Raw genomic sequence first — 26,291 nt, forward strand, 5'->3', positions numbered from 1 at the left:
AGATTAAGTGTCCAAGGGTGCTTATTAAAATTAGGGCACAGCCTTTTGCTTTTGCAAACAGAAGACAAAAACAGGAGATATCAAATTGAACTGCCACCCATATATACAGTTGGCCTTTAAGAGGGCTTTCATATTTTGATCATTCAGTCTTCCCTTTGGCTACATCCAAAATGAACTTTACTTTTCAGAGACAATTCTGTATTAAGAAACAAGTGTGGCACAAGTAAAGAGTTCTCTAAGCTTCAAAATGACAGACTTTAGTAGTTGCAAATGATTTCCCATCCCCAGGAATTTTGGGGATTAAATCACTGGGTAAAAAACACCAGGACCTGTTGTCTTAAGTGGTTATTTTCACTACAGTCCTATCTAAAGATGGGTCAGGACCAGAAAAACTTCTGAGGCTTTCTTTATGACTCTCCACCAGAGACCATTCACCCTGCCTTAACCAGACAAAATAACACAAGTCAGGGGGGAGCTGGTTAGATCAGGATTTCTTTTTATTCCTTGTTGGTTTAAAATGGCTAATCAGAATAAAAAATAAAATGGCCTCTATCTAGAGGCTGGGGTCTCCCCTGTTTAGAGGTTAGAACCCAGGTATCTCCTCTACCCAGCACCATACTGAGGTGGGCTGAGGGGTACCTCTCAAGGGACAATTGGAGGGGCTTAGGCCTGCCACTCCTCCTCTCTATCCCATTTTTGGCATGTGATGAAAAATATTGCTTTTTGGATTCTTCTCTCCTAGCCTTGGATTTAAAAATGTTAACTGTGTGTGAAACGGGGGAAGGATTTGAGGGGCTAGTTGAAGAAGCCCACCCTAACTAATCCTTCCATCCCAAAAAGGGGATTATCCAGTTGTTTCTGGAGCTTGGCAAAGCTCTTTTCCTGATCTCTCCTCCACCAAAAACATCATGGGGCTGTGACCCCTTTCCTGGGAAAACTAAGTGCCAATGAGCCCTGAAAACTTTACTCTCTCCTCTGACCAAGACTTCAGACTCGCCTCTCTCCAGTTCCTTTCCTGATCACTAAGCACCGACAACATGGGGTGCTATTTTCTTAATTGGTAATGGACAAAAGAGAGAACCCTGGGGCAAAGGAAGACTTCTATTCACATCTTTCCTCTTCTCCTGCTGGTCCCAGGAATGGGAAGAGTAAGATCCCCCTCTTAAACATCCCTCCCTCATTTTCCCATCCCAGGATAGATATATAATTTCTTTGATATTTATAATATATATATGTATATATATGTACACACACACACCTGGTAACGCAGAAGAGGAAAAAAATAGAATCCGTAACAATAATAAAAAAAATTATTTCTGGTTTAAAAATGATCTGGTTCTCTCCAGGGCGAGCAATTGCACAAATGTCCACTGAGTCTGGTCCAGGGGTTGAGGAAGGGAAGGTCTTAATAGGTAAAGGGGGTTGCTGCCCCAGTCTCAGGGCCCCAACTCTCGACTCCCCAATCCCATTGCATTTTATAAAACGCTCCTCATCCTCTTGGAATCGGTGGTTTAAAAAAATGTCCATGCAGGGGAGGAGAGCCCCTTGAGGAAAGGAAGGTGGCCACCTGGGGGGCCCTTTGGTGCAGGCGCAGAGGTGTGGGGGAGGGGAGGTGCCGAAGGCTCACACCGAAATCTCATAGGTGGTGCCACCTACTCCTGACACTTTCTTGACTCCTCCCCTTGTAGGGCTACTGAGAGGTGGCTGGCCTGGGCCAGGGGAAGCTGAGCCTATACTCTTGGGCTGCCCATTGGACTTGCTGTAGGCGGTCTTGAGCTGTACTTCATCTCTGGGAAGGAAAGAGAGAGAGAGGTGTCAGGAACTGGGACACAAAACACAGAAAGGGGAGACAGTTTTAAAAGTTCGGGGGGGAAAAATGATGTACTTTTCTCCATACATACTTTTTTTAGTGTGATGAATAACTTAATTAAATGATTTGTACTTAAATATGCTTTCTTATCAAAACATTCCCTTTTGTTTTATTGCACTGCTTGAAACAAGCCTGATTCCCTATCTCCTATTTATTTCTTCTCTCCAATAGCAGCTATCTTGTATATTTACACTCAAATAAATTTTTAGGAGGACAGGATTAAGAAAAAGTATTAAACTTCAGTCTCTTAACAGGAATGGCCCATGAAAGCAGCTGGAGTGAAAATGAAAATGAAGAGCTATCCACAAGCAGGACAACCCTGGGTCCATTTGCACTAGAACATACAAGGGCAGTCCTGATGCCTTCTACAGGGCAGGATGCTAATTATAAGTTCGCTGAAGGCCAGGATGGACTAATACTTACTTGGGTGTCAGTAACGGCTGCAAGGCCACTTCTTCAGTCTCAGAGACACCAGGTTGGGCTTTTTGGCTGCTATAAGACATGGATCGGCCCAGGTATGGAGCAGTTGGGCCTGATTCAGGGGACCCCAGTCCCCGGCCCCTTAGTCCATCTGGCTTGCCAAATCGGGGCACAGCTGGGCGTCCCAATGGAGTCTTGCCCAAGGGTGACCTCTTCGAATCATCTGAGGAGGAACTAGTACGAGGGGCATGGCCTGAGCCTGGTGTCGACTGAATGCCGGAGTCCCCCAAGCCTGGTTCTTCCTCTCGACCTGGGAGTGGGGGTGACTGGCGTAGCAGCTTCTCTCGTTCCTGGAGGGAGGCCACAATATGGCGCGACAGATTGTCGTACCGGACTGGTGAGGGCTCTTGGTGTGCTGGGCCAGTTGGCACCAAATGTGGGTGCCTCTCAGCTTCCCGCTGTTGAGCCAGCCGGGCTGACAGGAAGGGAGAGGTGTAGCCTAAAGGTGTGTCTGGCTCAGGCCCTGCCTGCACTGACTCAAAGTCAGGGCTGTCGGAAGGAGTGAGCAGGCTGTCATAAGATAAACTTCCATTGCGTGTCTGGTTAGCCAGGCTCTTATAGGAAGTGGAGGTTGTGCCCTCTGAACGGATGGACTGCAACTGGCCCAGCTCAAAGCCTGTGCCCTGGGCCGACTTGAGGCTGGAGGAGCGTGAACCACTGGACAGTGGGTCGAAGTGAAAGCTTTTGCCAAAAGTGGGAGAGCGGAAGCTCTCTGGCTCCAGGCTGGGTTCTGACCGGTAGCTGGGATGGCGGCTGCTCTCTGCAATTGAGGTTGGCTCCTTCAAGCTGTCACCACGACTCAACTGGGGGAGAAAATAAAGCAGGCTCTTAGTGCTGCTCCTCACATGACATACCAGGTCCCAGAGCCCAAGGAGTACCTCAAAAATGCCCTGTTACATGCCAGCAATGTTTAGAACATTTGTATGCATTATCTTGTTTAACCCCTAAAGCAAATCTCTGAGTTAGTACAAATAATACCACATTTTAAGATGCAGAAAATAAAACTTAAGTAACTTGCTCGTGATGGGTTTGAACTTAGGTATGACAATCAGTGCTTTTATCTATTTTGCTTCCTTGCCCCTTTAATGAAGTAACATCAACAAGATTCAATCCCACTAACACAGTGGTCGGCAAACCGTGGCTCACGAGCCACATGCGGCTCTTTGGCCCCTTGAGTGTGGCTCTTCCACAAAATACCACATGCGGGCACGCACGTACAGTGCGACTGAAACTTCATGGCCCATGCGCAGAAGTCAGTTTTCGACCTGGGCGAGTCTATTTTGAAGAAGTGGCGTAAGAAGGGGGGGGGGGGGGGGTCGGTCGGTCGGTCGGGCAACGGGAGACACGGCGCAGGCGGGCCGCGGGATACGCAGCGCGGGGGGAGGCACGCACGATTCATGCACGAGTTGAGGATGGGAGAGCTGGAAGGGGTCCACCTCAGTGAACGTACCTCAATCAGATTGAGGATGTTTTTAGCAAAGGCCAGCTTAGGAGTACCCTAATTATATACAATGTACCTACCTATATAGTTTAAGTTTAAAAAATTTGGCTCTCAAAAGAAATTTCAATCATTGTACTGTTGCTGTTTGGCTCTGTTGACTAATGAGTTTGCCGACCACTACACTAACACCAACAATTAGTAAAATGCCTTTGATTTTCTTTTCTTCCCTCTGCCTCTTCTTTCCCTTCTCCCAATCTTCTTCCCAGAACAAGTGGCATATTTACAACCCTACTACTTAGGGAGAACCCAGTACCTTGGCGCTGGAAGAGTGAGGCATGGCGGCTGATGTGCTGCTGCTACTGTAGCCTGGCCGGTACTTGTACATGGTAGGTGTGGGGGGGCTGTCCTTGCTCAACAGGCTGCTGTCTGTGGGGAAAAAAAGGCCCAGAGGAACCACTTTACAAGCTCTGCTCTTAACCTAGCTAGAGTTCCTTAAGGTAGAGGAGAGAACAAGGTAGGAATAGGTATACTCAGCCAAGGGAACATGATTTTGTTGAAATCAAGACTAAAGACTCCTATTAGTTCAGATCTCAGTGAATATATCAAACAGGATGCTCTCTGTCTAAAGCTGACAGTTCCCCCACAAACATCTAATTCACTGCCAGTAGCTAAGTGGTATCCCCTTTCTCCCAGCTGTTCAAAGTAGTGGCTCAAGTGCCACCTATTGGGTGTTCTCAGCTACAGCAAAAGCACTATCAAGCCCTTGCCTGTATCTGCGCTACAATTCAGTCACCTTCTCACTCCTGCTGCCCTTACCCTCATTAGCAGCCAGATTGAGGTGTGTTCGTAGCCCTGTATAACGGCTCAGGTCCGGCTTAGGAGGAGGTGGAGGTTCAGCATCTGCGGACTGGCTCTCTGTAATCTCCAAGCTTCCTTTAGACTGGATAAAAGAGGGAAAATCAGGGCATTAGGCAATTCACAAGTATTAAACTGGTAACAGAGGAGTGTTGGAGAGTCAATTATATATTTCTAAACGGACTGGAAGACAAGGGACAAGAGTCAGTTTGAGAATGGTACTGGATTAAAAAAAGTTTTCAACAAGAGTTTAATCCTGCCATTTATTTGTGGGTTGGTTTTTGTTGTTGTTAATCCTCATTGTGAGGTTATTCTTCCATTGATTGTTGTGTAGAAGGGCAGGAGGAAGAGGGAGAGAGAAACATCATTGTGAGAGAGACACATCGATTGGTTGCCTCCCCCACGTGGGATCGAACCTGCAACCCAGGTGTGTGCCCCTGACCAGGCATTGAACCCCTGACCATTCGAGCACAGGCTGGCCTGGGCGTTGTTCATTTTTACCATTAACTACTTGAGTTCCAACCACCTGCAAGCTACTATCTTAAGTCCTATGAAGACATGGAAATGAATGGACTCAATTTATAATGTCACTAAATTACAATCTAATGGAGACAAGATATATATTTTTAAGTAATTTTAACACAAGTCAGAAAGTGAGAGATGTAAACTAAAAGCGTGTTTCCATTTCTTTACCAGGAGAGCCTCCAAGTTACCTAATTTTGCTCCCCTAAATTCCTCACCTTAGTTCTCCTCAGCTCTCCCTGGATGCCATTGTCCATGATCTTCACAGTTATCTGCCCATCTGACACTTCTGGTCGAAGGAAGGGAGGTCTGATTACAATGGTCTTCTCTTTCTTTGGTCTCCCCAAATACCTGAGTGTTAAGAATAAAAAGGCTTTCATTCATTCATTCATTCATTCCAATGTATCTACTGATTGCCTACCTTGTGTAAAACATTTTTACACAATAAACAGTCCAACCAGGCCAGTGAAAAGATCAATATTGAACAGATTTGATTCCATGACTGTAATAAGACTAGGCCTTTGGGCAGATAGCTAGCTCAGGACACTCTGGAGTAAATCTCAACTCTCAGAGGAGAGTAACCATAATACCTGATGACTATCAACTGAACTCATGGTGTCCACTAAAGGATGGCATGTCTTTCCCATGTAGGTACTTCCCATTCTAAGAGAACCCTTCCTAATGGCAGTCTCCCATCAGACCTTCTGGCACGAGAAGCAGCCCAAAGGAGACAAAAGTTATAATGAAGGGTGAACAGCAGACCAAAGGGATATAGATGTACCTGGGTGCTGGGGAACTGCAGAGTACACGGCTGACATTATTACAGCAGCCATTGGTGAAGGGGTTCACACCTCCCCGGAATTTACCCGTAACCTAGGAGGAAAAAAGAGCCAGAGCAGTCAGACAATGGGTCCCTGACTTCCAAAGACCAAAACACAAACCAATGAAAAATTATTGTATACCCACTATCTGGGAGATACAAAAAAAAAAAAAATGAGTAAAACACAATCCTGCCATCAACCAACTTCTACCTGGGATAGCTAAGAATGGCAACTCTAGAGTCAGTGTCCTCAGTTCAAATCCTAGGTCTTCTTCACCATAGCTATCTCACCCTCAACATCAGTTTCCTCATGTAAAATGGGGATAAATAGCTCTCTGAATATTGAAAACTAAAATATACAAAATACCAAGCAAGCAAGGTTAATTATGCACAAAAATAACTGTCTTTAAGCAGCACTATAAGCTTCTTGAGGGCTGACGCAGATCTTTTATTAAGCCTCTCTAAGTTCGGAGCCCAAATTGTCCAGTATAAGTGGACATTCTGTAAATGCTAACTGGAGATGGCTTCTATTCTCATGTTTGCATGAGGAAATTGGACACTACCTCATAAAACATATTTAGGGGGCGGGGCAGAAAATAGAGTATTTAGGTATCCATTTGTAGAAGCACAGGCTAAACACTAATCACAGGACTAAAAGACAAGCCCTCCTCTGCAGAGGTCTCCCATCACTTCTTCCTGTACCTGTTCATTGGTTGTGCGTCCCCGAGCCACCAGCACCACATGAAATCCCGTGAGGCCAGCTACAGGGATGAAGAATAAGCCAGCCACACACATCACTGCCATCCTGAAGCCAAACAGTCAAGGAGAGCAGAGCAACATGATCTCATCTTCTCCAGCCCATACTGTAGCCATCTTCCCTTGAGCCTTACTACCACAGGATTCAACCTTCCTCATTCTTCCCCCTCCCAATCCCACCACCAAGCCTTAAAGGATACGTGACAGCCGTGCAGACCCCTGAGAGTTCCTCCACGTGGGAGAGGACATAAAGGAGGCCAAAGCCAAACACACCCATAATGTGCACTGTCAGGGAAAGGAGGAAGAGGAAGAAATAACGGTAGTTCCGGCGACCAATACAGTTGTTCACCCAGGGGCAGTGATGATCAAATTCCTAGGGGCAAAAAGAGAGAATGAGAGGCATCCTTGGACCACAGCACTAGATCACTTTTCAGTCAAGAAGACAGACAAATGGCAGAACTTAACTGTTGTTTTTATCTATGGTTATGCTAATCATTTAGTTGCAACATTAAAACAGGAAACAGGATCAAGCAGTTTATCTTGTTCTACCAGTCTCACAGGAAGACTTCCCAAAGGTTGATGATCAAAGACCAAAGGTGCCTCTCAAAGTTTATCCTATGTGACCAAGGAACTCTGAAACGGAATAATGTCAGAGGCTTTGCAAAAATATCAAGATTCTTGAGAAAAGAGGCTTGAAAGGAAAATCTGATAGGCAAATGCTTACAGCTACGTAAAAACTGATTGGGAGGAAAAAAGTAAAAAATAAAAGGGCCCTGGCCAGTGTGACCATCCTGGGCATGGAAAGGTTGCCAGTTCAATTCCCAGGTCAGGGCACATGCCCAGCTTGTGGGCTCCATCCCTGGTAGGGGGCATGCAGGAGGCAGCTGACCTATGTTCCACTCTCACATGGATGGTTCTGTCTCTTTCTCCCTCTCCCTTCCTTTCTCTAAAAACCCCCCCAAAAAAACACAAAACCTTAAGTAAAATGAAAAGGACACAGGAAGAAAAATATAACTAAAAATTAAATGCAACAGTATGATGATGTAAACACAAGAGATAACACAAAGCCAGGACACATAACCAGAAAGATGACCCAAGGGAAGGAAGGCTAGAGCCATGAATCCTGGTGCTGGGAAAGCCTAGGGCACTTGGGGTCCCTCCTGTAACATAATATTTGCACTCTACCTCTCATGTACACACTACCCACATAGTTAGCCAGGACTGTATTTCATGCACAGGATTCAATCTTTACTCTATGAGACAGAAAATCACTTGGGTTAAGCATCAAGTGACCCCACTCAGGGTTCTTACCTCCACACAATTGTCACAGACACTGCAGTGGGAACATCGAGGAGGACGGTAGAATCGGCAGGTGGCACACCATTTCATACGCACTTGGATGCCCTTGATTTCCACTGTTTTGTAAAGGGGAGCTCGGAAGTCATCTTCCTTGTCTTCATCCTCCTCAGCTGCAGAGAGGAAAGTCAATAAAAAAACAACTGTGCCAAAACTGTACCAAGCATTAGGGATGCAATGATATTTAAAATATGGCCTCTGCCTTCAAGGAATTCAAAACTAATGGGGGAGAGACTACGAATTAGTAACTAATACTGTGAGATCAGCTCTTTATACAACATTATTGGAACACAGTTGAAGAAGCAATTTATTCTGCACTGGGAAATGAGGTTCAAGAGAATATGACTCGCCCGGCTGGCATGACTCAGAACCAGAAGGTTATAGTTCAATTCCCGGCCAGGGCACATGCCCAGGTTGCGGGCTCATTCCCCAGTGTGGGGTGAGCAGAAGGCAGCCAATCAATAATTCTCTCTCATCACTGATGTTTCTATCTCTCTCTCCCTCTCCTTTTCTCTCTGAAATCAATAAAAACATTTTTTTTAAAAAAAAGAGAAAATGACTCAGAGGTGGCTGTGATATGGATACACTTATATTCCCAGTTTACATACTATAAATTTATGTAAACTAGTTATCTCTGAGCTGTGAAATTATAGGTGATACTTGTCTTGTTTATACTTTCTATATAATGAACATACACTATTAAAATGTTTATATTTAAAATTTTTTAATGCTATTTATTTTGAAATCTCTGATCCTTCCACACCATCATCTATCAGAAGTGAGTTCTTTATTTTTTTTAAGTACTATATAGTTATTTGGTTACTCTTATAACTTAACTAGAGGCCCAAGTGCACAAAATTCATGCACTTGGCGGGGACGGGGGCGTGTCCCTCAGGCTAGATTGCAAGAGGGCATAGGCAAGGCCAGGGGACCCCACCGGTGCATGATCAGGCCAGGGAGAGATGTGGGAGGTTGGCAAGCCTGGGAGGGACCAGGGGAGGGCTCCAGGGCGTGTCTGACCCATCTTGCTCAGTCCTGATCGGCCAGACCCCAGCAGTAAGCTAACCTACCAATCGGAGCATCTGCCCCCTGGTGGCCAGTGCACATCATAGCGAGCGGTTGAGCGGCCTTAGCACAGCATTAGCATATTACGCTTTGATTGGTTAAACAGACAACTGGACGACCAGACACTTAGCATATTAGGCTTTCATTATATAGGATACGCAGTGTACCTATTCATACAAATGTCTTTCCTATCTTCCCTTCATTTGAAAGCAAGGACCTTTAAAAAAAAAAAAAATCACCCCTAATGACCATAATGTCTTCCATATAGATCAGTGACTTTTTTTTTTTTTTTTTAATTTAAATGTTTTATTGTTTAAAGTCTTACATAAGCCTCCTTTCCCCCCAATGACCTCTCCCCGGCCACCCCCGGCCACCCCCACCCACTACCTCCAGAAATTTTTTTTTTTAATATATTTTTTATTGATTAAGATATTACATATGTGTCCTTGTCCCCATGTTATCCTCTACCCCCTCCACCCGCCCCCCCCCCCCGCTCATGCCCTCACCCCCCCGTTGTCCATGTCCATTGATTAGGCCTATATGCTTGCATATAAGTCCTTTGGTTGATCTTTCCCCCTTACCCCCACCCTCCCCTACCTTCCCTCCAAGTCCCGACAGTCCAATCAATGCCTCTCCGTCTCTGGATCAGTCCTTGTTCATCAGCTTATGTTGTTCATTATATTCTACAAATGAGTGAGATCATGTGGTATTTATCCGCTCTCCAGTTCCATCCATGCTGTGGCAAATGGTAAGAGTTCCTTTTTCTTCTTCCTCTTCTTAAAGAATACCTTTCAGCATTTCATATAATGCTGGTTTGGTGGTGATAAACTCCTTTAGCTTTTTCTTATCTGTGAAGCTCTTTCTCTGACCTTCTATTCTGAATGATAGCTTTGCTGGATAAAGTAATCTTGGTTGCAGGTTCTTGCTATTCATCACTTTGAATATTTCTTGCCAGTCTCTTCTGGCCTGCATGGTTTCTGTTGAGAAATCAGCTGACAGTCGTATGGGTACTCCCTTGTAGGTAACTGACTGTCTTTCTCTTGCTGCTTTTAAGATTCTCTCTTTATCTTTTGCTCTTGGCATTTTAATTATGATGTGTCTTGGTGTGGTCCTCTTTGGATTCCTTTTGTTTGGGGTTCTCTGCGCTTCCTGGACTTGTAAGTCCATTTCTTTCACCAGGTAGGGGAAGTTTTCTGTCATTATTTCTTCAAAAAGGTTTTCAATATCTTGCCCTCTCTCTCCTTCTGGTACCCCTATAATTCTGATGTTGGTACGCTTGAAGTTGTCCCAGAGGTTCCTTACACTATCTTCATATTTTTGGAATCTCTTTTCTTTTTTCTTTTTCGGTTGGGTATTTTTTGTTTATTTTGTATTTCAAATCTTTGACTTGATTCTTGGGATCCTCTTGTCTGCTGCTGGATCTCTGTAAATTATTCTTTATTTCAGTCAGTGTATGCTTAATTTCTAGTTGGTCCTTTTTCATGTCCTCCATGGTCTCACTATACTTATTGAGGGATTCATTAAATTTATCGGCGGTTTCCATAAAATTCTTGAAAAACCTTATAAACGTGGCCTTGAACTCTATATCCAATCGTTTGCTTTCCTCCATTTCTGCCATTTGTGACCTGTTTCTTTGTCTCCACATTTTGGCAGCTTCCCTGTGTTGATAGAGTGGCCCTGCGCACCAGGTGTCCTGTAGGGCCCTGTAGCTCAGCCTCCCCAGTTACCTGGGGTGGACACTCTTGGTGCCTTGGTTGTTGTAGAATCACTGGGAGGAATTGACCTCCAGGCCAATTGGCTGTGAGAATCAGCTGTGTCTAAAGTGGGAGAACTTCTGTGCTGAAGACACCCTTCTGGGGCAAGACTTGCTTCAGTGGGGCTTTGGTGCTCACTGAGTCTGCTCCGAGTGTGCCCCTTATGGATCTGAGGAGTTGCAACCTGGATGGTCCCCCTCTGACCACTGGGTACAGTGGCTCCTGGATCTAAGGAGGTGCTAATTCAGCCTCTGCCTGAGGCCACACAGCAGGAGCCACGAAGAGGCTCAGCTGTGAAGCAATGCAAGCCGCTGCCGGGCCTTGGGCCTTCTCTTGGAAGTTCCGGGTCTGCCTGGCTCGGCTGCAGTTAGGTACATTCACATGCAAAAGCCTCTGCCGCAGCCTGGGTGGGGCGGGGTCTCAGGGAATCAAAGGGCGGATCAGGGAGCTATGGCCGATTCTCCGCCCAGAGTCGCGGGTCTCAGTGTCCCGGTAACGGCTGCAAGCACCTCTGAGGGAAAGCCGCCTTCAAGTTCGCCTGCTGCTGGACAGACCAGCTTCTCCCCGTATGAGTCCTGGGTCCCCAGAGACTTCCTGGAACCGGAGTTCAGAGCAGTCGGGAGCTTGTGATTCAAAAAGACAGCCGCGTCCTCAGGTGCCACCCCCTTTCCTCGCGCGCGCGCGAGCCGCAGTACCTCTGCACTTCACCTCCGCAGCGCCTCTGGCTCTCAGCGTGCTTTTCTTTCCTTCTAGTTGTAGAATTTACACTCAGCCAGCCTTTCTGTTGTTCTGGATGATGTTTGCTCAGTCCTTTGCGGTAATTTTCAATTGTTGTGTGAGGCGACAATTTCCCGGTGTTTATCTATGCCGCCATCTTAGTTTCTCCTTAGATCAGTGACTTTCAACCTTTTTTATCTCATGGCACACATAAACTAATTACTAAAATTTTTTGGTACACAAAAAAATATACATTTTGCTGATGTGACAAAAAAAAGGTATACATTTGATTTATTCACACCAGATGGCTACTGTTGTGTTGGTTGTCATTTTTTTCATTTGACAATCTAGAAAAGAAGTCAGTGCCCGACTAAATAGTCATGTTTTAAAAATTCTTGCAGCACACTGGTTGAAAATCATTGGAATATATAAATATTTGACAAAAGAACACTAAAAGCTCATTAAAATAGCCCTACTTGTCTTTAGGAACTTAAAGTTCCTTTCATTCATTTGATACTTGAAACAAGTTACAAATGAAGCACAATAACACAGCTTTTTTTAACATATGAATTTCAGAAAAACTTCACCTCACCGAAGTTGCTATCCCAATTCCACTTGTCTCACTTTTACAAGATAACTTCACATTTGAGAGAAAAAGTAGGTGTCTTCATCAGTGTCTTTCTACTTCTTATTCTATCAATGACAGTTTTTACTCTCACCTCCTGTCTTAGAAACAGCTTACTACTTCTGTATGCAAAACCCTTTTACCATGCTCTTTACCTTCCATCCTACTGAGTTCAGCATTTCATGGCTACAAGCTTCTGCCTAGAATGTCCTTCCCTTCCATCCTCTACTTGGTAAAGTCATTCCTATCTACCATTAGCAGCATTTCCCAGTTTATATGGGCACATATTAGTGCACACTTTTCTATGGTCTCACAGAATCTTGTTCATGCCTCCATTACAATTTGTACCACACTGTTTTAACTGCCTAATTCATCTTGGATAGTATTGTGCCTAGCAATACCGCCCAACCAGTATGTTCAAAATATATTTCTGCTGAACAGATAACTGAAAAACAAAGAGTTGATTCAAAGTGAATCACATGGGTAGAAGTTATGACATACAGTAGAACTGAAGGCCCTGACCTGCTTTTCATCATTAGACTATAAAAGTATCTCAAAACCTTATCACTCAATGTATATGTCCAAAAATCATTCTTTTTTCAAAGGTAATGAGCTTCCAAAAAAGAGGAAAATCTTACCTCGAGGGAAAATCCCTGGGTCCATGAAGGTGGCCATGCTGAAGTTAGCCAGCACAAAGAGAAAAACAATCGCATTGTAGATGGGCACTGCAGGTGACACATAACGGCTTAGTCCTGGACAGCTGCACAGATAAGAAAGAAAATGAGGGGCTGCTTCTAACACTCTGGACACCAACCATATAAAGATTCAGCCCACATACTTATATTTAAATCTTGTGTAGTTCACCTTTGCTGTCTCAAATTGTATCCTTCCCAACAAATGTGTCTAGTTTCCCAAAGAAATGCTTATTTTAGACCAAGGAACAAGACTCTGACTCTCTCCTACCATAACCCGTTGCACTAAAGGTCTGTGTTCTTCAGATTCTTTCTTCCCTGGTGGATCTTTCCAATGTTTTAGAATCTGCTCTCATCTCCTTTTTAAAAAGGCACAAAAGTTAGGGACTGAGTATGTAACTAATACCAACTACACTCCCTTCTCTGTAGCAGCCTTGAGGCTTCTGGATCCCAGCCATGCCCCAGTGACCTGTACATTGGCCCAAAGCATGAGATACCACCTGCCTCTCTGGCTCCCACTCCCTCTGGCTTTGTATCGCTCTCAACTGCCTAACATTTCTTCACTGCGTCAGATATTCCTGAAAGTTTTATTGATCTAGAAACTAGTTCTCAAGGTGAAAAAATAATACCCAAATATGAATGGCACAAAACTACACTTCTTGAGGTCTATAAATGAAGCAGAAGAGTGGGGAATAAAGAAAAGATTCCAGGCCTGGCCGGGTGACTTAGCTAGAATGTCATCCCATGCACCAAAAGGTTATGGGTTCGTTTCTAGGACAGGGCACATACCTAGGTTTCGGGTTCAATCCCCGGTCAGGGTGCGTACAGAGGCAACCAAAGGATGTTTCTCTTTCTCTCCCTTCCTCTCTCTCTAAAATAACGCTTTAAAAAAATAAAAATAAGAGAAGATACCAGACCAAACCACCCTAAATCCTGTAGGTAAAAGAAGCTGGTTAAATATATCCACTATTTCACAGGGTCCAAATCAAGAAATATGCATAAGGTAACTTTTCTTGGATTTAAAAAAAGAAAAGAGTGCCCCAGTCCAGGATTGCACTCAGTTTCTGTCTGGATGTGAGTCTAGTAGGAATGCTGCAGGTGCTCCTCCTTTCTCTGATGATATTCTGGGAGCTGGAAGTTTCAGAACACAGATGTGCTGCTTGCTCTGTCAGTAATATCAAAGACCCTCTCTCCTGTCTCAGCTCAGGAAAAATTTCCCATTACAAGACAGTGGCTAAAGACCCTAATCTGCTTTGTGGCTGAGAACTTAATCTTTAGAATTAGAACAGCATCTGTCTTTGTCCCCTTTATCTAGACCAGTCAGAACGAAAGGAAGAATTCATTGAAGGAAGCAGGGGCCAAGAGAACATGACAGCATGAGTCTGAAGAATTCATCCACAGCAATCCTGGATTCTGTTGTGATGTGTCTCTACCAAAACAAAAAGCACAGCCCTGAGCAGTGACTCAAGACAGTTCATAGGAATTGAGCTCCTTAATGAGATATAAACTAATAAGAGACAAAGGTGATGGTCACAAAGCATCTTGACTACCACCATCTATTTATTCAAATTCCATTAAAATTTTTTAAGTAAATATTATGTGCAAGGTTTTTTAACTAATAAATATCAATTAACTCTTAGCTTCTCCTAATCAAAACTGGAAGATAATGAAGTAATGAAGGTAGAGTTAAAGGCACTGATTTCAAGGAAAAAACAGATCTCCCATCACAATTCTGGGTTTATTATCAGTCTCCTATGGAAGCCTCTTCCTCTGGGGTTTCTTTGGTTCAGAGAAAATGTCCCCCTATTTTGGCAGGTTTTGGGGTGAACTATAAGCAAGAAGGAAGAATCCTTACACAGCCCCACCTAAAGCCTGAGTTCCTAGCTTCTTGGGAGGGAGAGAAACTGAAAACCAGTCATCCAGGTCAGAGCCCCTCCCTAGTACTTAGCTGTCACTTTAATTTCCGCCTGGGAAGAGGAGAAAGGGTGACTCACTTGACTCCTACAGCCTGGGAAGATAATTAGAAGGGAAAAAGAAATTAAATCCTTAGAACACTGAGGTACCATGATTTAAAAGTCTCATTCCTAGAATTGGCCATTATGGCTACTGTGGCGGCCTCCTGAGCTTCTGAAAAATAAATAAATAAATAAGGGTATTTCTGTTCTTGAGGGAAACCAAGGTGAATGACAATGAGACATCAGCTACTTCACAGGCCCAAATGTCAGCCTTTCTGACCCCATTCTTTCTTCAGTTTCTGCATTTCCAAACAAAGAAAATCACACAATTTCTTCTGTATCTGGCCAAACTCTGGTATAATGAACCTTACCTCTACAACCTTCCTGATATCAGCCTATCCCAAAGTGTGAAAACCTAGAATCAAGTTCCAGGATCTGTTGCCAAAATAAAGCCTGTCCTAGAGTTGGCAGTTTCTAGAAATGATACAAATAAGTGCATAGGCAGTATTTGCTCCTAGATGCAAATCAGGGACCTACTGCTTCCAACCTAAACACTCTAGCTCAGAGAGCACCCTACCAAGGAGAGGCATGTGTGAGCAGTGCCTGTTCCTGCCATATCCCATTCTGTTTAGCTCAGGGAGAAGACTGCTGTTGCTATAGTATTCTGCCAGATCCTAGGTGACCACCCCAAGTAGCCTGTCTGAATCTGTTGCCTTTGATGGAAGGAGATGAGGGCTGAGCTGAGAGTTGTTGGGGCTCGTCCTCAGCCTATAGCAATAATCATAGTGCTCCAAAGCACAGGGAGTGGCCTCAGCCCAATAGGCTGGCTGACTGACTCACTGATGAAACTCCCATTCCTATACCAACCCAGAAAGAACAGGTTCTTCTGCCCACCCATTCAGCCCTCCTGTTTTCAAGCCAAATAAAACGGGGAGAGTAGGTTTCAATACCTACACTCTTGAAAAATCTGTTTCGTAGCCATCTCTCACACTTCCTATTATAAATGGTTCAATTCCTAGTACAAAAAAAAAACAAGTAGGACTCAAGAAGCTTTGATTTTAATTCTCTCTCAATCAATATTTTGCTAGATAGCCTAAGGTAATCCACAGAAAACTCTCCAAGTTCATTACTTCAACTACATAATACAGATATGAGACTGGAGACAAAGTTTGAAAAGACCCTAGAATTCTTTTTAAACCAGATGGCTTAATACTGGGCATTCACTGGCTAAAAGATACACACACACACAAAACACATTACTATTACAACAATCACAATTATCATTCCAGCTCCACCTTCATCCTTCATTCCACTTCCCCATTCTGAGGTACTGGACATTCAAGAACACTTGAAACACAGGCACTACCCTCCCTGAAGGACAAGTCTATACATTCCATCCATGCCTAACACATAGTTTGAATGTATGACTAGTGTTCCTTGTTAATGAGGAAAGGTTGAAATAAATACCCCTCTTCCTAACCCTGGGGATCAAGATTTCACAGGAAAACAATTTCTTCTCTTATAGGTGGGTAAGTTCCCCTTAAAACACTTCACTTATGGTGCATGTGTGTTACTCAGACTTTCAAACAGCTCAGTGCAAGACATAGGACCTGGACACTTACTCCTGGATGAGAAAAAAACGTGGGAAGGAAAAGGAACAACCACTGCTCAATTAATGCCCTAAATCACAAGACTGCTCCCACTCAAATCAGGTGCTAGCACCTCCAGTCATGAAGGAAAAAAAAACAGAGGGAGAGTCACTCCAGTTGCCCAACTCTCTGGGGTAAAAGGGTTGGGAGGGGCCAGAGGTAGAAACTGAAAGGAAGAAAGCTCTCTATGGATGGGACACTAGAAAGACCATCACAGATTTCTGCACAACCCAGACTTTTTTATCTTTCCTTCAGAGGACCACCTGCAGCAGAGATGTACCCCCATGCCCACCCTAACCGGCCTTAAAAGGAAACAAAATGAGCCCTAACCGGTTTGGCTCAGTGGATAGAGCGTCAGCCTGTGGACTCAAGGGTCCCAGGTTTGATTCCGGTCAAGGGCATGTACCTTGGTTGCGGGCACATCCCCAGTAGGGTGTGTGCAGGAGGCAGCTGATCGATATTTCTTTCTCATCGATGTTTCTAACTCTCTATCCCTCTCCTTCCTCTCTGTAAAAAAATCAATAAAATATATATTTTTTAAAAAGTTAACAAAATGAGACACTGGTTGACTTTACTCACAGTTTGAGGAGACTTTAGAGGATACAATTCAGTGTTTTATTTCAAAGACCCCTGCCAGGAGCCCTAAAAAGGTCTCAAGGCTCCTCAGGAAGACAAAGAGTATGCACCAAGTGGCTGGGCCTCTATGCACCTGCCTCAGCTGAACCAGACAGCTCTACCCTTATGTTTTATGTACTGGGGTTCCAAATAAGATCTCATTTGAAAAAGGACGTGGTGTTTAAATAACTGCTCTAGGCCAACTTCCTCATTATACAGAGGAAGAAACAGGTCCACAAAGTTTAACAGGCTTTACCAAAATCTGTCTCCTGACCCCCCAAAAGTGTGCATTCCTTTTACCTAGCACTGACCCTGCCAATCACAAAAGGAGGCTTAGTAAAGACAAAAAGGATACAGGCACATTATCTTAAATGCAGAGTCTAATGCCTAATTAGAAGGGGGAGGGTTACTTTAGCAGACACTCTCCTTCCCAAGCACTAAAAAGAGGAAAGAATTAAGACATGATCCCCAATAACTCACCTGCTTAGTTTTAGTACTGAAAAAAATTAGTGAATGAGGGGGATTAGGCTTCTCGGAGGAAGACCTGAACTGTTCTATTCAAGCTTCTCTGGGGCAAAAGATCACCATTTTTTGATGATCAAGCCCAACTGATAATAATCTGCTCATAGCTTTCCCTACTTGGCAGGTAAATTACATCTAGCCGAAACCGGTTTGGTTCAGTGGATAGAGCCTGGGCCTGCGGACTTAAAGGTCCCAGGTTCGATTCCGGTCAAGGGCATGTACCTGGGTTGCGGGCACATCCCCACTGGGAGATGTGCAGGGGGCAGCTGGTCGATGTTTCTCTCTCATCGATGTTTCTATCTCTCTCCCTTCCTCTCTGTAAAAAAATCAATAAAATATATGGAAAAAAAAAATACATCTAATCGGTTGAAGCCTATATGCTTCCACTAATAATGTCTGCCAGCTGAAAGGGACTTTTTCTCCCATTCCCAGTCCTCTAGGTCCCAAAGTAATTCTCACCTGGGGCCTGTACAAATGGTTGAAAAGATAGTTGTAGCCTAGGGAAGAGAATAGAAGGATGACAGAATTGTTACAGATTTAGGCCCCTATTTGGAACTGGTCCAAAGAGAGCCTTCCTCTTGTCTCTCTACTTGAAACCATAAATTATGTTCTAGGTTGTATACAGTTTTAAACAGAGGGTTCCCCAAGGACTTGAACCTCAAAAGGGATAGAATATGTAAGAGAACAGTTTTTTAGATCAGTGGCACCTCAGTCCAGATGTATGCTTGTAGAGGAACTGCTATGGTTAGATGGAGAGGAAGAGTTGAGAATGTCAGAGGTTCAGGGTGTTTATGTCTCCGCAGATGGGCGAGGAGACTCTAGCGAGGAAAAGAGAGCCCAGAAGTTGGTCCTGAGGAAAGTGCCAGGGGGAACTCTCACTAGGACTTAAGGCTTCTAATTTTGGATTAGAGGCAGTAATTCCAAAGAAAGTCAATATTGTCCTCCAAAATTCTTTTTCCTCGGGCTATGAGACCATAGAATAAGGAGGACTCCTACTTTTCTGGCACCAGGGAATGGAAAAGTAGGTTAAATAGTTTCAACTATCAGTTGAGAAAATGTCTATGTCAGGACAACAATTTGTGGCAAAACTGGTATAACCAGCCAAGCACTTCAATGTTTCCAGATTAGCAAAGAGCAAGGATTCTGCTCAAGAACAAATGGGTTGAAAGAGAGAAACCACTTAGTCCCCTGAATTTCCAACTTCCCCCAAAGCTTTGACCCTTGAAGGAAGATAGAACCTCCCCAATTAAGCAGGTCTGAGGGTGTCAAAGTGGTCTTATATATATCCCTCCTGACACAGCACCACAAGGGCTACAAGGATACTAAGATCCCATATAAATGTCCCATGGTTAAAATGTTGATTCTACCTACCCATAATAGCAGAAACCAAAATAAGGATGACACTAAAATTCCCTCCTCCTTATTGGCAGTCAATGCATGAAGAAGGGCAGAACACTGAACATGTTGAGACAAAGATTATAAAGACCAGAGACGAGCAGGGCTGCTCTAGATCCCTGAAGGATTCTACAGGTAAGTTCAGGCTGGAGAGCCGGGGGCAAGGAAACTATGACTTCTACTCATCCGAGGAAGAGGTGAGAAATAGGATCGTGCTTGTACCTTAGGTAAAAGATCTTTCCCTTATCAAAAAACTAAGAGCGCTCGCCCTAACCGGTTTGGCTCAGTGGATAGAGCGTCGGCCTGTGGACTGAAGGGTCCCAGGTTCGGTTCCGGTCAAGGGCATGTGCCTTGGTTGCGGGCACGGCCCCAGTAGGAGGTGTACGGGAGGCGGCTGATTGATGTTTCTCTCTCCCTTCCTCTCTGCAAAAAAATCAATAAAATATATATTTAAAAAGAGTAAAACAAAAAAAAACAACTAAGAGCCCTAGACAGTTTGGCTCAGTGGACAGAGTGTTGGCCTGTGGACTGAAGGGTCCCGGGTTCGATTCCAGTCAAGGGCATGTACCTAGGTTGCTGGCTTGATCCCTGGCCCGGTCAGGGCACATGCAGGAGGCAACCAATAGATGATGTTTCTCTCCCTCTGTCTCTCCCCTTCCCTTTTACTCTCTCTAAAAATCAATGGGAAGATATCCTCGGATGAGGATTACCAAAAACAAATAATTAGCCCTTGCTAGTTTAGCTTAGTGGATAGAGCATCAGCTTGTGGACTGAAGCGTCCCGGGTTCGATTCCGGTCGAGGGCACATGCCTGGGTTTCGGGCTCAATCCCCAGGAGGCAGCCAATCAATGATTCTCTCTCATCATTGATGTTTCTCTCTCTCTTTCTTTCTTTCTCCAGTTCCCGTCAAATCAATAAAATTTTTTTTTTTTTAAATAACTAAATAGAAAGCACCACTATTACTTTGCTGACCCATATTTTTTAGAATTCCTTATGGAATAAGCTCAATTTGAGAGGTTTCCCTCCCTCCTTTCTCAGATTTAATTCCTGTTCACTATTTCTTCCCATAATAGTAATTGCCAGCAATTCCTGCTTCATTCATCCTTCAATGAGTCCAAACTGCTTTATTCCTCACCACTTCATTTTCCTCTTCCCAGCAACCTCCCATTGCTCTAAATAGCACCTCACAATTACATTTAAGCCTGAACTACAGCAAAGTGAACTCCCCAGAAATATCTACCATGCTCAGATTGTTCCAAGAGCTACAACTAGAACACCAACTCAATGCCTCGACAGTTTAAGGCTCAGAAGGCTGATCCATGTTAATTATAAACAGGTAACAGCAAAGACGTTTCCCAGATGGTTGACAGTTAAAATACTGGGGAAAAGGGGAAGAATAAATCAGTCTCCTCCAATAACAAGCCAATGAACAAAGTCTGTATATCCCAAGTGGGAAATCTTTTAATATCAACTGTATTTCCTAACACAACCAGGGAATGGAAGAATTGCTGCCATTCCCTTCAGCAGGAACTAATATAAAGAAAGTCTTCTAGGACTCTCCTCCTAAATAAAATTTGCGTTCACTTCCCATTGGCTTTCACTCCTTAAGTAACACTAAAAGCTAAAACTCTCTCAATGGTATATCTTCTAAATCAATTCTGAAATTCTCCAGTACTCGATCATCTAGTGATGGAGCTAGGTAGGAAAATATGAGCATCTGTGATTCCAGAGGAAGGGAGGCAGGGGAAGGTAGAGGATTCAATGGAGTAAAATTTATATCATGTTTCTGGGATTCAGATTTACCTCTATCAGACATCCAACACCCAGTCGCTTGGCTTTGAAAGCAAAACTCAAGAGAAAAACTAGCCCATCACCTCCCATGGAGTGCCCCCAAATACCACTGCTGGGGGAAAACTCACGTAAAGGCAAAGAAGAGGGTCGTAGCTCCCACTAAGAAGATGGCGGCTGCTGAGACCGGAACATACTTGCTGGGTTTGAATCTCTTTCCAGACTCTGCGGGCATGTTGGAGGTCTGATGGGAGATCTGCCCTGCCGCATAGCCCAGGCCCACACAACGGCAGAACAGACAAGAAAACGGGATGAGGGCAACACCGGAGATAAGAGCACAGGACACCAGGGAAAGAGAAAAATTTAAATTATCACCCTTCCCCCTCCCAAATGAAACCAAAGGTCAAAAGATCTCAAATGAAGGAGAGCATATGGGAGGGGGAAAGGTGATTCCAAATAATGAATAACCACCTCCCCAGAACGAGGCAGGAGACTAAGAAACACAACTTGTACAATTTGAAAACTGGAGACAAACAAGAGACTGTACACATGCAAATGGTTGCAGGTAGAGAACACAGGCAGTCAGACAGATCAAGGAATAGCTCATGGATGGAGATAAGTCTTCAAAAGGAAAGAAGGGGCGAGTATCAGGGTAGGGCAGAACACTTCGGACAAGGAAAAATTCTTCGGAAGAGATACTGTAGTACCTCCACGACTACCACACTTCCACAAAATGCGAGCTTCACCCGGAGGTGTGCCCTGTGCTTCTATTTTAATCCAAGGAGGAAACTGGGATTTTCAGCGTTAAAGAGAAACTGTTTTTACTGTAGTCCTTGTCTCTTTTAGGCAGTTTTCTCAATGCCACCACTCCCACACCTTGACTTCAGGGCTTGTAGTATGGCAATGGTGGTTTAATTTTATTTCTTTTCTCTTGATGGCTAAAGCTGGGCAGCAGCTGTTACAAGACTGAGTTGTAATCCTTTTCTTTAAAGGGGGAGGGAAAACAGAAAGAGCAAGCTTGTCTGTCTTCAATCTCTTGTTGTTATTCTCAAGCCCTTTTAGGGCTCCGTTTTCTAGAGAGTTCATGCAAAACTAAAGGGAAACATAAAATCCCTGAGGCCATGTTCTTCCCAATAAGCAAAATTAAGATGGAAAAAAAAAAATCAATTCCACTCGATACTTTTTAAAGATTACTGTGAACGAAAGTAAAGTTCCAAAGAGGTCCCTGTTTCCAGGTTAGTGTGTCTGCTCTTTTGTCTTCAATCTTGGGCTGTTTGAATGCAGAGTCCAACTGGGTTACAGTGCCTCACCTGGAAAAAACAAAAACAAATATATTTATCAAAAGAATTCTTTCAGGGCATTTCTTACCATCATCAAGGCTCAAACCCCATAGACCACTGTTTAAAAGTGCCTTTTGAAAGAAAGATTAGTTTCCACTTCACTTACGTGTCTGATGGGCTCTTACATTTACATTCTAAATGCTGTTCATATTAGAAAGAGAAGAACATGGCTTCACCTGGCCTAAGGTCATCAAAGAACTAGTTCTTGTAAGGGGGCCATCATACCTGACACAAATAATAACAAATATCAAAATCTAAAAACAAACAAGGGCCAGCCGTGACGAGCAGTCCTAGACAAGAGATTTCTCTTTGGACAAGGAATATTTCTTGCTATGAAAAGAGAAAAAAATAACCTCAAAACTAGGGCAGTAAGTCTCATTTCCTTACTGTGTATGTGTTCGTGTTCTCTCTCTCTCTCTCTCTCTCTCTCTCTCTCTCTTTCTCTCTCTCTCTCTCTCTCTCTCTCTCTCTTTTAGTTATAACCCTGAAGAGGTAGAAGCTGAATATTTCGTCTTCTACAGTAACACATGAAAGGACCTGAATGAGAAATGTGCTTGCACTGAACGGTGAGATGCCCTCTTTAGAAAACTGAGTCAACCCTAGGGGCTGGTCCTTTTTTCCCAATTCAATAGTTTTTTTATTCCTACATTGGTCTATTAGGAAGTCAACTGAGCCCCACCTTCCTCAATATGATTAAAAGTAACAATTATTTCTGTTGATGGTAGTAGCAAAATAACACTAGCATTTTGGATTTTATAGGGTGCTTTTCATCTAGTGATCTCAAAGCACTTAACTCACATTATCGGAGACAGTCCCTTATCCCACCCCGTAAAATTGAAGGCTAGAGAATGCCTGAGGCTGTTCCACTGAATCACTTGAGCAGTCAAGTTCAGAGCCCAAGAGTTCACATGCCCCTTTGCCAACCCAAGCCCTTTCTGTCTCTTTCTCATCCACTATACTACCTGCCCAGTGATGACAACTGGAATCTGCAGACCAAAAATTTTACTTGTTAGAATTTAAAAATAAAAGCTTTATCACACCCAAGTGATCTAGGATTTCCCTTAATACCAAGGCAGAGATCAAAGTATCAGAAGATTCAAATGAAATACAAATGTGCCCTGGAATTTATTACTTCCTCTCTTACCTGTGGCATGGAAGGCAAAGGAACCCTTCTTCAAAAAAGATGCATTGTCTCTCTTTAAAAAAGTGTTTTAGAGGGCCAAACAGCAATATTAGAAGTGAACACTCAGATAGTACAAAAAATTGTTAACATCCTAAAAAATTTAAATCCTCTCTAGTCCCTAATTTATGATTATTTAATTCTCAATTTCCTAAAACAATCAAATCCCAACCTTCTGAATGTAGGCCTACATAACTTTGTTAACAATGAAAAGCAAATTCTTGACTTGCAGACAATACCATTAAGCTTTCCCCTCAAAACCCCAAAGATTAAAGAAAAATGGGAAAATGTACTGTTTATATTTTATCTAGAGCAGGATATAATTTAGACAGCATATGGTATTTCAGATTATATTTTCTAACAGAAAAAAAAGTAACTTGGGTTAATACTGCCACAGTAATGCAGGATCATAAAAGGCCATGCAAGTTTGGGAGCATTATACTGAGAAACATCTGAGATGTTTGGGGGATATACATTACAATGGACAAGACATAACCCAAGAATTTATTGGGTATAATAAAGACATACCAAGGCTTAGCAGAAGGATGTGGGAAGTAAGGATAAGATTGCAGGGTGAGTGTGTTTCATCAGAGCCAATAGTCTGGATCCATAATAGTATGAGGTGTACAAGCCATGTGTATGACACAGGCAGAGTAATTTATGGAATGGAATATGTATATATGAAATAAACTAGAGAATATGTGCTTGAAAGCTCTAATAAAAGTTTAATAAAAGGACCTCCTTAAAGGGTGAATGGATATGAACAGTACCAGTAAAACACAAGTATTGTTTGTTGAAACAAAGAGATGTAACAGTACAACATAGTAAATCTAAATACAAAGTAATCAAGGTCTCATGGAATAATCCACATGGCAAGATAGCTGAAAAGTCAAGCAGAAGTTTAACATGGGCGTTATCATTTACTAAGATAGCAAAGTACACGGGTATATAATTCTTGTGAGCATTAGGTGGGTTTTGAAGAATGGGTGATAATGAGCATTCTGAAGAGATTTGATACAGGACAGAGGGATACTGGGATAAAAGGATAGAAATGCGGATAGAAGATCAACCTAGCCAAGAAACCATTAATCAGGAAGTGAAAAATCCAAGACAGGAAAAGGGTCTACACTACAATATAACACATATCTGATCTTATACCTTTCATAACTTTAGGTCACTTTCTTACTTCTCATCTAAGTGTTTTCATTCAGCCAAGTGGATAGAACATCTTCCACTTCCTTGTCCCATAAAGAGAGAGATTCCTATTGGTAAAATTTAGCAAATACATCTGAGCTCCGCTTGTATTAAGTACAAAGTACTAAAAACACGAAGCACCGGCTGGTGGGAATGAGGAAGCGGACAGACGGGAGCAAACAGGTAAGAGGATGAGGCTTGAGCCAAAATAAGTATCAGCGGAGTGGAGCGGGGGACCCGAACCGGAGGGAGGAAAAAGGGGAACAGCACGCAGTCCCCTCCCAGAAGCTGAGCGAGGAGAATCACGGTATGGGGCAGAGCTGACCGAGACAGGAGGACGGAATTCACTGGGCAGGGCCCACTGGGGCTGCGGGAGACTGCGGAGCCCAGCGGCGCAGGGCCGGGGGCGGAAGGGGCGGCGGCTGGGCACCAGGCGCCCAGGGGGACCGGGGTTCCGAGGTAGAACCGAGCGGCCGGCACTAACCCGTTCTGAGCCCGGGCGGCCGTGGATCCCCGGCCTCTGCTCGTCGTCCGTTTCCGGGGCCCACGGGTCCCGCCGCAGTTGGATGACCCGGCCCGGAGGAGCAGTGGGGCCTCAAACCACCTCCCCCTTCCAGGTCCCCCTTCCCTAGAGGTCACTCTCCCCTCCCACCTCACTGGCCCCGCACTTCCGGTTCCGCAGGGGCCGGTGTCCCTGGTACTCACCCCCGGCACGGTTCCCGTCACCGCTGCCGTCGTTATCGCGGCCGCCTCTCGGCAGCGCCGTCGGGCCTCTGAGAGGCAGCGCGCGGCCCCCGCACGCTCCACGCCCGCCCTGCTATGCGCGCTCCCGCACAGTGACGCTCGTCTCCGAGCCGGCGCGCGGCCGTTGCCCTCAGTGCCGGGTCTCGAACCCTCCCAGCGTTCCCATTGGCTCCCTGTCCCGGGCGCGCGCGACGTCTCGCGCCGGGCACGTTTCTCTCATTCATGCGGCTCTCGCCGCCGCGCCCGCCCCCGCTCACTCTCCCATTCACCCATAGCCCCGCCCCCACCCCTCTCCAGGCCGTGCGCGCGAACCCCGGCGACCGCAGCGACCTCGCGTTCTGATTGGCTGCAGGGGCACAGCGCCGTACGCGCGCAAGACAACGAGAACGCGCGCGCAAGGCCGTCGGGTCCCGCGGGCGACTGGGAAAAGGGGGTTGGCGTCCTGCGCAGGAGTCGGAAATGGGGAAGTGGCCGGGGGAGTCTCCCCTTCTCCTTGTCCTACTTTCCCTGCCTGCTGTAAACAAGAAGGAATCTTCAGGAGTAAAAAGTAGTTATACGTGTGTTCTGGGAGAACTCAAAAGCCAGCAGCTGCCTTCTGGAGTTCGCCAAACCCCCTCCACGTACGTTGGTACAGTCCAGACAGGCTTCTAGGAGAACCAGTCGCCTGTAGAGGCCCCGCCGTCTTCCTGCTTTAGCACCTTCCTTCATTGGCCAAACTTTTGGCGACTAAATAGCCCTCCTCTTCCCCCCACCCCTTTTTTTTTAAATGGCGAAAACTTTATTTAAAACCATCTATCAGCGGTTCTCAACCTGTGGGTCGCGACCATCGGAAAACACATATAACATATCAGGTATTTACGATTCATAACAGTAGCAAAATTACAGTTATGAAGTAGCAACGAAAATTTTATGGTTGGGGGTCACCACAACACGAGGAACCGTATTAAAGGGTCAAG

At 44.5% G+C, this 26,291-nt stretch overlaps 1 protein-coding gene across 2 annotated transcripts; it reads right to left on the reverse strand.

Annotated features, from left to right (window-relative positions):
* Positions 1 to 1,474: 1,474 nt before the first annotated feature.
* Positions 1,475 to 25,449, reverse strand: ZDHHC5 (zinc finger DHHC-type palmitoyltransferase 5). Of its 2 annotated transcripts, none has more exons than XM_036325808.1 (12): positions 25,297 to 25,449; positions 21,009 to 22,187; positions 12,900 to 13,021; positions 8,056 to 8,213; positions 6,945 to 7,117; positions 6,691 to 6,793; positions 5,950 to 6,041; positions 5,387 to 5,519; positions 4,608 to 4,731; positions 4,105 to 4,217; positions 2,294 to 3,153; positions 1,475 to 1,789 (listed from the first exon to the last, which is right to left on the reverse strand). In XM_036325808.1, the coding sequence occupies exons 2-12, from the start codon at positions 21,110 to 21,112 to the stop codon at positions 1,624 to 1,626; spliced, it is 2,148 nt and encodes a 715-aa protein (XP_036181701.1). In that variant the 5' UTR covers positions 21,113 to 22,187; positions 25,297 to 25,449; the 3' UTR covers positions 1,475 to 1,623. The 2 variants fall into 2 exon arrangements, with proteins under 2 accessions (XP_036181701.1, XP_036181702.1); XM_036325809.1 differs by lacking the exon at positions 25,297 to 25,449 and adding an exon at positions 25,076 to 25,218.
* Between the last annotated feature and the right edge of the window lie 842 nt (positions 25,450 to 26,291).

The sequence above is a fragment of the Myotis myotis genome, unplaced genomic scaffold (genome assembly GCF_014108235.1).
Source record: "Myotis myotis isolate mMyoMyo1 unplaced genomic scaffold, mMyoMyo1.p scaffold_m19_p_10, whole genome shotgun sequence".
Taxonomy (NCBI): Eukaryota; Metazoa; Chordata; class Mammalia; order Chiroptera; family Vespertilionidae; genus Myotis; species Myotis myotis.